At 35.3% G+C, this 10885-nt stretch overlaps 1 protein-coding gene and 2 long non-coding RNA genes across 4 annotated transcripts; 1 reads left to right on the top strand and 2 right to left on the bottom strand.

Annotated features, from left to right (window-relative positions):
* The first annotated feature begins 1909 nt into the window (after positions 1-1909).
* Positions 1910-3398, top strand: LOC132152489 (ladderlectin-like). Of its 2 annotated transcripts, none has more exons than XM_059561251.1 (6): positions 1910-1950; positions 2091-2158; positions 2442-2527; positions 2693-2818; positions 2925-3039; positions 3221-3398. In XM_059561251.1, the coding sequence occupies exons 2-6, from the start codon at positions 2098-2100 to the stop codon at positions 3286-3288; spliced, it is 456 nt and encodes a 151-aa protein (XP_059417234.1). In that variant the 5' UTR covers positions 1910-1950; positions 2091-2097; the 3' UTR covers positions 3289-3398. The 2 variants fall into 2 exon arrangements, with proteins under 2 accessions (XP_059417234.1, XP_059417233.1); XM_059561250.1 differs by having other exon boundaries at positions 1923-1950; positions 2433-2527.
* A 5119-nt stretch (positions 3399-8517) lies between these two features.
* LOC132152488 (uncharacterized) lies at positions 8518-9030 on the bottom strand. Its single transcript, XR_009436526.1, has 3 exons — positions 8969-9030; positions 8741-8869; positions 8518-8644 (listed from the first exon to the last, which is right to left on the bottom strand). It is a non-coding gene; the product is annotated as an uncharacterized LOC132152488 (long non-coding RNA).
* Positions 9031-10376: 1346 nt separating this feature from the next.
* LOC132152487 (uncharacterized) lies at positions 10377-10885 on the bottom strand. Its single transcript, XR_009436525.1, has 3 exons — positions 10824-10885; positions 10596-10724; positions 10377-10499 (listed from the first exon to the last, which is right to left on the bottom strand). It is a non-coding gene; the product is annotated as an uncharacterized LOC132152487 (long non-coding RNA).

Here is a 10885-nt window from a genome sequence, read left to right as displayed (position 1 = left end):
AGCTTTTGACACTTCCTGCCTAATAAATTTGACTTCAACCGATTCCTGCTTGTTCTGGACACACTTTTATCTCCAACCGCATGGGTCATCGGCAACAATAACATATGTATAACACTAAATTAAGTAATGCTTTCTTATATGTTTTTTTCATTCATTAAATATTTTATTTTCGTTAATGTTTGTTTTTAATATTGACCATTACTTTATTCATTACTATTTATATTGCAGGCTCATTTTGTAAATGCAAACATTTTAAGTTTTAGACAATGCACACTTGGTGCTTAATGAAAAATTGACAAAATTGTGTTCACCCATCTATGCAAATATGATAAAACAGCTTGTGAACATTTAAGTAATGTTATTTACCTTAGAAAAGACAACAATGGGGGCGTTGAAGGCAACATTAAAGGGGTTATATGATGTTGCTAAAAATAACATTATTTTGTGTATTTGGTGTAATGAAATGTGTTACATTATTTCATAAATAATGCAACACATTATCATTATTTTCACATTATTATTATTTTCCATATACTGTTCATTATTGTTTCTCCTCTATGTCCTACCTTTTTTAAACGCGTTAATTTTTACAAAGCTCATTGCTCTGAAAAGCGATGTGTGCTCTGATTGGCCAGCTATCTGGTGCGTTGTGATTGGCCAAATACCTCAAGCGTGTTATGGAAATGTTACGCCCCTTACCATACTGTGATGCCCTGTGTCTCGGAGCGCCGACACAAAAAAATTAAAAGCCATTATAAATGAGGCATTTTTTGCATCCAGTGGGGATATAATTACGGATTATAATGACTTACACTGTCTTTTTTTTTTCATGTTGCATTGCATTGCGCCACGCAAACATAAAACCATGTCCGCATTTGTGATCGGAGAAAACTCAAACAACAAGCGCTGCTCTACACTGCTCAAAAGTTGCGTTTGAATCTTCATTAAATATGATAACGTACTTTCAGACTGTGAGAACAGCCGGTATGTAGTTTACTATCCCAGGATCAGGAAACTGTCCTCCATAAAATGCGCTGCACACATCTGAATATTTGGGTTGACAAGTGGATGAGTCTTCACTTTTATAAAGAATATATTTTTGTGTTGGAGACTTTAGTCTTTGCAACTTTAGGGAACAATCCAAAGAGAAATGAATACTTGAAATCACATCATATGACCCCTTTAACATATAACATTTGGAGAGGCCCAGACAAATGTTTTTGCATATAGGCTCGAGGCTAACATGCTACACCACTGAAAACCAAGGTGAGTTTTTGGGAAAGAGATCTAACATACTGAATAACCTTAAAGTACCCTGTGCATTGTCTTTAAAACATATTGAGAATCTATGGATAACAGAATCAACATGGCAATGTAAAAAAAAAAAGAGAAAATCTGCTTATTTTCTTTATGTTCTTTAATCTACCATTTATTTGTAAAACCTATCATTCTATTTTAATACGTTGTTCTAGCAAACCTTTTGCTTTTTGTGGAGGATAGAAATAAATATACATTATTATTCAGACTAGTATTTACATAACAATAACAGTAATGATGTGAATATCATAAAGACTAACATTTATGCACTGAATACAGCTGATATAGTCATCGGTGTAAAATTTAATTTAACAGTTATACTCCTTATAAAAGAAGAGCTATTATATTTTTAACAGAATGATCCTCATGGCTTATATTCAAATTATAAATATTCAATATAGTAAATAATTATTTAGTTAACCTAATATTTAATTTTTATTGAGTCGTATCTTTCCCCATTCGCCCTTATTTGGATTTTATGTGTACACATCTCCACAGATCAAACAATCACATGCTGTATGATCCTCATGACTTATACACACTTGACAACAAGTAAAGTATAAAAGCAACTTCTTTCTGGAACTTCACAAAATCTTCCTCTGAGATTCTGAAGGCAACATTTGGAAAACCAAGGTGAGTTTTTGCCAAAGAGTCTTGAATAACCTGAATACTACTGAATAACCTTTCTATATAAAATATCCTTGTGCTTTGTTTTAAAAATAAATTTAGAATCCACAGTGTGCAGTATATGATTGCAAACATTTCATTTTTAGGTTCATCATGGCAATCCTGAGAAGTCTGCTGCTTCTTTTCATTGTGTTCTCTATGGGGAATGCAGATGGTAACAAGACATTTATTTGTAAAAACCCGTTATCCCTTTTTAAAAACCAAACCTTTGACATTTTGTAGTTTTATGGAAAGGCGTAGCAAGACATATTATAATATTTAAGAGATTAAAAGACTAATATTTGAATGATTAATGAAGGTCAAGACTAAAGCACACATATTTATAGCAAATGATCACACAAACATAAAATAAGCTTCATAAAATGATACAATGAAATACTTTTTTGCCGTGAATATTACAAGAGCCTTAATGTTTGTACTCTATGCAGTTGAGATAGCTGAAAGATGCCCCAATGGATGGACAAATTTTGGAGTCCGATGCTTCAGGTTCTTCTCTCAGTCGGTTAACTGGGTCACAGCAGAGGTAAAGTGTTGATGATTTTTAGTATTTTTAAAGTAAAAATTCCTTTTCTGCAAATAGAAAATAATCAATCAGACCAGGCTTTGTTTAAAAATGACTTAAGTCACTTATGTTTTATGCTAAAACGAATATATTATGGATTACCATTAAAAAAAATGCTCTTTTTAGAGAAACTGTCAAAGTCTGGATGCAAATCTCGCATCTGTGCACAGTAAAGCAGAAAATGAGTTTGTGCAGAGTCTGTTGCCTACTTCTTCCACGCGTTGTTGGGTTGGTATTCATGATGGAGAACAAGTAAGTTAAAGACTTAAATTTCTAAGGAAGATCCATTAACTTTTTCAAAGCCAAACTAAATGGCCTACTAAATGAGTACAGCACTATAAGAGTTTTTCCTCTGTAGGAAGGACAGTGGGTGTGGAGTGATGGAACTCCATATGACTATGCCTACTGGTGTGCTGGAGAACCTAACAATTCGGGTGTTGAAAACTGTGGGGAGGTCAACATCAACCAGATTTGTAAGAATGCAGTCTGTTTTTTTTTTTAAGTACTTTAAATATTTATTTACATTCCTATAATTTAGTATCATACAGTAACATGAAATGGCTCATTTAGATGTCACACAGTACCTTAAGTACACATAGCATTTTATTTTGATTTTAACACCACTGACCAATAACTTATTTTTTCACCTTACAGCTAATCGTTGTTGGAACGATCTACCCTGTTTGAATCAAATAGGCTATGTTTGTGCTAAAATCCTGTGAGATCACATGCAGTCATCTTTCTCCAATATTCTGATTTCATCTTTAAAAACATGTTATTCTTAAATTAAGCCTTTTAGAGATATGCTCTCAACTTTAATCTCTCCTCAATACTGATACATTTCTCAAATCAATAAAAGCATTGATAAAGCAAATATTGTGTATTGTGGAATTAAATCAAAATTATGTAAAAATGTTTTACTACATTGTGTGTGTATGCATACTGCATTAAATATTTGAACAACACTTTTAAATTACAATGAAATTATATTAAGTGACTGACTCCCAGATGTTGATTTACGATGACTCATTAATTCAATAATATCTAATCGTCAGCCTGCCTACAGTGCGATATCAAAAATGAACATTTGTTATATCATGTCTATATGTTTAAAAACTTAAACTGCTTGATTAAGAGAGTTTGGGTTCCTTGGCACATTCGTCTTGCTTATTTGGGGTCTGAAAGACACATAACTTTCAGAAATGTATCGTTATAATCTTGAATCCAGTTAGGTCTGTTACTCCACCACCTGTAGGTGTGACCTCATATGTCACTGTTATGGGTTCACAAGCAAACAAGTGTTGCTAATATACACTTATGGTATGCTGTAATACTACTAAAAATCATGATAAGTTGTTAAAATAAATAACACAAGCCTAAAGACTGTAGTTGTAACGTTTGGTAATATTAATCACGCACCCCATGAAGAAGAATAATAGCTTTTAATAACAAACTTAGAGAAACATTACCAAACACTATAATAAACAACAACGGACAGAGACAAAGGTAGATCTAGAGAAAGGTGAAAGTAAGTGAAAGTGACGTGACATTCATCCAAGTATGGTGACCCATACTCAGAATTCGTGCTCTGCATTTAACCCATCCGAAGTGCACACACACACAGAGCAGTGAACACACACACACACACACTGTGAACACACACCAGGAGCAGTGGGCAGCCAACAAAACTGGCATTTGTTTTAGTTTGTGGGAAAAACAAAACTAAAACAAAAATAACAGCCCACAGTGGAGCGGAAGGTGGGAGGAGCCAAGGGGAAGCCTGGAAAAGGAGGAGCCAGAAATAAAGCCAGAGGTGCAGGCAGGATGAAGCCCCAGAGTGGAGTCAAGGTTGGGAGGAGCCAGGGTGGAGACGACTTGATGGTAGACAACTCTCTGGGGATGAACCCAGCAGTTTGTCTTCTCAGGGAGATCATCTCAATGAGGATTATGTATACAGAATTTTGCGGACCATGTCATGTGGTGGGCTTTGATGATATTGCCTTAAATGTCATTTTTCATAATAGATTTACTGAACCCATTTGTTTTAAGCTACCTGTGGGGAAAATCCATTGGTCTCTGGCTTGGCTTTGGGCTTGGCTAATCAGGAAAGTCAGTGAACATTATTACTCTCAATTTGCCTGTTACATACTTGCTCACATGTATGAGATCTGTGAAACCATATTAGACACTGGATATACTCTATAGGTTCACCAGATCAACACTCCATAGCAGTGAGGTACTGACATTTCGAAACATTTCAAAACAGTGAAATGCAACAAAGTTTTTCAAAATAGGGTTTCAAAGCTACATGTTTCAAAAGCATCTATACTAGGACCGATTTGTTCAACAGTGGGGATTTATTAAGTAACAAAACACCACTGGAAGGAGACATCAGAATTCTGGAACCAGAACGAAAAATAGTTTTTCCTCAAAATAAATTGGAATAAAAAAATGTTTGTTTTTAATCCATGCTTTCAGTTGTGTTTTAAATTTCTGGGGTCAAAGAAAATGTCTCTGCCTTCTGTGGTGTTTGATTTCAGGACATATCAGATGGGTGTGAAAGTAGCAAAGTGAAAAATAAAAAATATTTCAAATTGTCATTTTTCCTGAATCAGACATCAGAAAAAAAGAAGAAAAAAAAAACTTAAACAGCCACCATTCACATATACAGTATAAGAAAGCAAGTATACTTCATAATTTACATAATTTTTTATTTTTATGAGGAACCGCTCCTTATGACTATTGACTAATATTCCCTTAACCGTCCCTTATGACTATTAAATTACCACACACACACAAACACACATATATAACCTAACCTAACCTAATATTTACTTCTTTGTTTTTTTTTTTTTTAGTAAAACCTCATCTTACCACATTCTCCCATATTTGGATTTTATTAAGTCCACAGACAAAACAGTCACATGTGTAGTGTGGTAGATATTCACCTACGCACCTGACTTAAGTTAAACCAGCTGTCACCCAACACCAAAATTATCCTCAGGTGACTTTTCTGACCACACAGGCCTTAGACAATTCTGATAAGAATAACAGCTATCCGCACTTTGCAACCAGGCCTTAGACCAGTGGTGTCAAACTCAATTTCTGGAGGGCCATAGCTCTGCAGAGTTTAGCTCTAACCAGCTCCAACTCACACCTGCTTGGAAGTTTTGAAAACCTTGATTAGCTGGATCAGATGTGTTTGATTAGTATTGGAGCAAAACTTATCAGAGCTTTGGCCCTCCAGGAACTGAGTTATAGACCAATGCCTTTAGATAGTTCAGTTAAGAATTACAGCTACCCGAAGACTAAGAATCTCACTCCGAATCAGACAACTGTCATGTATTTACTGGCGAAACAAATTCAATGATAGATAGTCTTGGATTGATGAGTTTATTTGCTGAATAATACAAAAAGATTGGTCAGTTAGGAACTCGTACAATTCAACTTCAATTCTCTGGTATACTGCGCATGCACTTCAAGGCACGCTTCTTTTTTCTGTTGCTCTCACAACCAATCACAAACACTGTTGCTCTCGCAGCCAATTACAAACGAGTTCAAAAGTCAACTCAAATGAAAAGTTAACAGTATTCAGATACAATTATTAATACACAACAACAATGCTTTGCCCCCTAAGAACACTCTCACTTGGGACTGTGATCTCTAGTGTTCCACCACAACAGTAAAGGTCTCCGGACGATGCCTTTGAATATGCTTTAATCACAAACGGGAAGACCTCATTCCAACTTCAGAGAATGCCCCAGCAAAAAGGATACAACCGTTTAATAGGTATATGGCAAAAGTAATATCATTCATTACATCATCTTTGCAACACACTAACTTTGAGGAAAAAAAATGTTAGTAATGATTCATTAAAAACCTTACTCTTCTGAATTTCTTTGGTCTGTGATGTAAACCATTAGATAATCTAGAACATTCTATCCAACCGAAGGCAGAAACTGGAGATAATGTTTATTTCTTCAGATTTGGATTAATGGATCCTCTGCAGTGAATGGGTGTCACAAATATAACACAACCATAAATCAAAAACATTCCCTTCGGTACAGAAATAAAAATGTGCATTACAATTATTTTGCTGTAAATGTAAAACAGAGTATTGACTCAACACATCACACACACACACACACACACACACACACACACACACACACGCACACACACACACAAACATTCAATATTCACATAACAATAAAGACATATTATCCTTAATTTAACTTGACTGCAAAATTATAAAAGAATAAAAGAAGATGCCAGTACTTAGAAAAGGAAAAGGCATAAGGAAAAGGAATAAATCAATCGTGTTCATTAAAAAATGTAATTTCATGATTTCTTCATCCAGAATTATTTCCTTCTGTGGAACACAAATGAACATATTCTGCAGAATGTCTAAGCCATATTGTTTTCAATGCAGTGAAAGTGGGTTAGAATCGCTGATCTATAATATCACCAATTACTGGCAGTTTAGAATTCTATGAGCAATCCAGTCATGTAAAGATCAGTGGTTGTCATTTTTTTTAAATTGCCAAGCAACACAAAAGAATAGAAGTGGAATAAAATTAAGTTAAAAATAGTCCACATGAACTGTGTGCTATATTTCAAGTCTAAGTTAAAGAAGTGTCTTATGCTCACATAAGCTGCACATATTTGATTAAAAAATACTATGAAAACATTAATGTGTTGAAATATTATTTCAATTTAAAACAGTTTAAAATTCAGTTTATTCCCGTGATGGCTAAGTTGAATTTTCAGCGGCACATGATCCCTCAGAAATCATTCTAATATGCGGATTTGGAGTTCAAGAAACATTTCTTATTATCATTATGAATATGAAAAACAGATGTGCTGCTTGATATTTTTATGAAAACCATTATACTTTTTTCATTTCAGGATTATTTGATGAATAGAAGGTTCAAAAGAACAGCATTTATTTCAAACTAAAATAAAAATAAAAAGTTTAAATGTCTTAACTGTCGCTTGTGGTTAATTTAATTCTTCAATTTCTATAAAAATCTGACGGACCGCCAAACTTTTGAACAAACTTCTGGTGTTGTCTCTCACGAAGTGAAATACAGCCAAGTATGGTGACCCGCACTCAGAATTAGTGTTCTGCATTTAACCCATCCAAAGTGCACACACAGAGCAGTGAACACACACACACACACACACACCCAGAGCAGTGGGCAGCCATTTATGCCGTGGCGCCCGGAGGGCAGTTGGCGGTTCGGTGCCTTCAAGAGCACCTCAGTCATGGTATTGCCGGCCTGAGACTCGAACCCACAACCTTAGGATTAGGAGTCTAACTCTCTAACAACTAGGCCACGACTTCACCATTAGAGAATGTCCCATGTGCCCATTAGAGAATGTCCAACCACAGCTTCTGTTTTTTTATTTTTCAAGTTGACTTAAGTTTGACAATTCATATTTTTTTAAAATTATAATTTATCACTGGTATGACAAGAGAAAATGGTAACATGCACAAAATTCACACAAACAGTTCACTGGAGTCTCACATTTGAAACAGAGGCATGTGCTCTGGTGGGAAGGACACAGCGGTGTCCAGGATCTTGCAGGCTGACAGGTACATGTCCAGTTCTGCCTGAGGGAAGAGCAGCCCATTCTTGTCATGGCCACCCCGCAATTTACTCCTGAAACAGAAAGATTTGTTTTGTTTTAAAGTGAAGGGACAAAATATATACTTACAGCATTTTTCATAAAGGAGGACTCACTTTGAAACTTCTTTATCATCCAGCAATGTCTTCCCAAGGCGGTTAAAAATGCGTATCTGAAATATTCAACATAAATATTCCAACTGCACACAGCTAAAGTAGAAAGAACATCCAAAACAACTGATGAAGCATTTGAACACAATTGAAGAACAAATATTCTGAAGAGAAGAGAGGACCACAGGCATTTTTCTTACCAGTTCAGTGACCATGATTGGCCAGAGAGAGGTGAGATGTTGCGGTGAGATCCTTAACAGGAGAACACGAAACATGAGGAACATCTGAGCTGACACTGATGGGGTCTGTCCTGCACGCAGGTTCTCTGTTAGATGCTCTAGAATATATTCTGCAAAGTAAGTGTTAGCTCTTAGACACTTTCCTACTCTACATTACTAAACATTATTTGTTTTCCACACAGACTGAGTGATACCTTGTATGAGAGGCAAATAGAAGTGGTACTGGTCATTCTCTCCACTAAACATGGCAAAAGCCTGTCTTTTTAGTAACATATGCTTCTGCTCAGCACTGTTGAAGAGCTTCAAAGAACTGCTCTGCATGCCTGCATATAGTACAACATGAACACACACACAATACTAGTCAATACACTGATCATACAACAAATAACCAAAGCAAAAGTACGTACATACTGTACACTCACTCATCAAGTCTTTGAACATTGTCTTTTTCTGAGTCAGAAGATGGTCTATGATGGATCTCCAACTATATTTATATATATATATAAATATATTTGATTTATATACCGTACATGGTACTGGTCAAGATTTCGGTCAGGTTTTTAATGTTGTTTATTTGCTGCATTTATTTGATCAAAATTACATTTAATATAATCAAAAGTTATTCAACGTTTAAAATTAATGTAGTTTAAAATAAAAGCTGAATTTTCAGCAGCAATTACTCCAGTGTCACATGATCCTTCAGAAATCATTCTAATATACAGATTTGGTGTTTAAGAAACATCTCTTATTATCATTATCATCAATGTTGAAAACAATTTTTGCTGCTTAATATTTTTGTGGAAAATGTGAAAAACCATCAAAGGTTTGGGGTAAGACAGTTTTGACTACTTTTATTCAGCAAGTATGCATTAAATTGAATAAAAGTGACAGTAAAGATATTTAGGATTTTACTAAAGATTTCCATTTCAAATAAATGCTGTTCTTTTAAAATGTCTATTAATCAAATAATCCTGAAAAACAATTTATTAAGCTTTCCACAAAAAAATTTAACAACAAAAAATATTTTTAACATAGATAATAATAAGAACCATCATTAATAATTGAGTACCCATAATAATTGAGCACCAAATCAGCATATAAAAATGATTCTGTGAATGGAGTGCTGGCTCCTGAAAATTCAGCTTTGCCATTACAGGAATAAATTAAATTTTAAAATATATTAAAATAGAAAACAATTGCAATACTATTTCACAATATTGCTGTTTCACTGTGCTTGCAGCCTTGGTGAACATTTGACGAGGCAAATTATCTGACCAATATTTTAGCATTTTGATATTATCGGCATGCCTTAAAAATTTGGAGTGTTGTATAAGTGTCCATCTTACTGGCAGGAACATGAGGACTCCATTGTGAAAATTCACACAAACAGTTCACTGGAGTCTCACATTTGAAACAGAGGCATGTGCTCTGGTGGGAAGGACACAGCGGTGTCCAGGATCTTGCAGGCTGACAGGTACATGTCCAGTTCTGCCTGAGGGAAGAGCAGCCCATTCTTGTCATGGCCACCCCGCAATTTACTCCTGAAACAGAAAGATTTGTTTTGTTTTAAAGTGAAGGGACAAAATATATACTTACAGCATTTTTCATAAAGGAGGACTCACTTTGAAACTTCTTTATCATCCAGCAATGTCTTCCCAAGGCGGTTAAAAATGCGTATCTGAAATATTCAACATAAATATTCCAACTGCACACAGCTAAAGTAGAAAGAACATCCAAAACAACTGATGAAGCATTTGAACACAATTGAAGAACAAATATTCTGAAGAGAAGAGAGGACCACAGGCATTTTTCTTACCAGTTCAGTGACCATGATTGGCCAGAGAGAGGTGAGATGTTGCGGTGAGATCCTTAACAGGAGAACACGAAACATGAGGAACATCTGAGCTGACACTGATGGGGTCTGTCCTGCACGCAGGTTCTCTGTTAGATGCTCTAGAATATATTCTGCAAAGTAAGTGTTAGCTCTTAGACACTTTCCTACTCTACATTACTAAACATTATTTGTTTTCCACACAGACTGAGTGATACCTTGTATGAGAGGCAAATAGAAGTGGTACTGGTCATTCTCTCCACTAAACATGGCAAAAGCCTGTCTTTTTAGTAACATATGCTTCTGCTCAGCACTGTTGAAGAGCTTCAAAGAACTGCTCTGCATGCCTGCATATAGTACAACATGAACACACACACAATACTAGTCAATACACTGATCATACAACAAATAACCAAAGCAAAAGTACGTACATACTGTACACTCACTCATCAAGTCTTTGAACATTGTCTTTTTCTGAGTCAGAAGATGGTCTATGATGGATCTCCAA

Source organism: Carassius carassius, chromosome 11, assembly GCF_963082965.1.
Source record: "Carassius carassius chromosome 11, fCarCar2.1, whole genome shotgun sequence".
NCBI classification, from domain to species: domain Eukaryota; kingdom Metazoa; phylum Chordata; class Actinopteri; order Cypriniformes; family Cyprinidae; genus Carassius; species Carassius carassius.
This window is presented reverse-complemented; position numbering and strand designations above follow the sequence as displayed.

What these genes read in the sequence shown, in the direction of transcription:
- LOC132152489 (XM_059561250.1), top strand. Translation starts at nt 2,098, where the DNA reads ATGGCAATCCTGAGAAGTCTGCTGCTTCTTTTCATTGTGTTCTCTATG. An exon ending in GTATTCATGATGGAGAACAA is followed by an intron (nt 2,819 to 2,924) that starts GTAAGTTAAAGA and finishes TTTCCTCTGTAG; the next exon opens with GAAGGACAGTGGGTGTGGAG. An exon ending in GGTCAACATCAACCAGATTT is followed by an intron (nt 3,040 to 3,220) that starts GTAAGAATGCAG and finishes TTCACCTTACAG; the next exon opens with CTAATCGTTGTTGGAACGAT.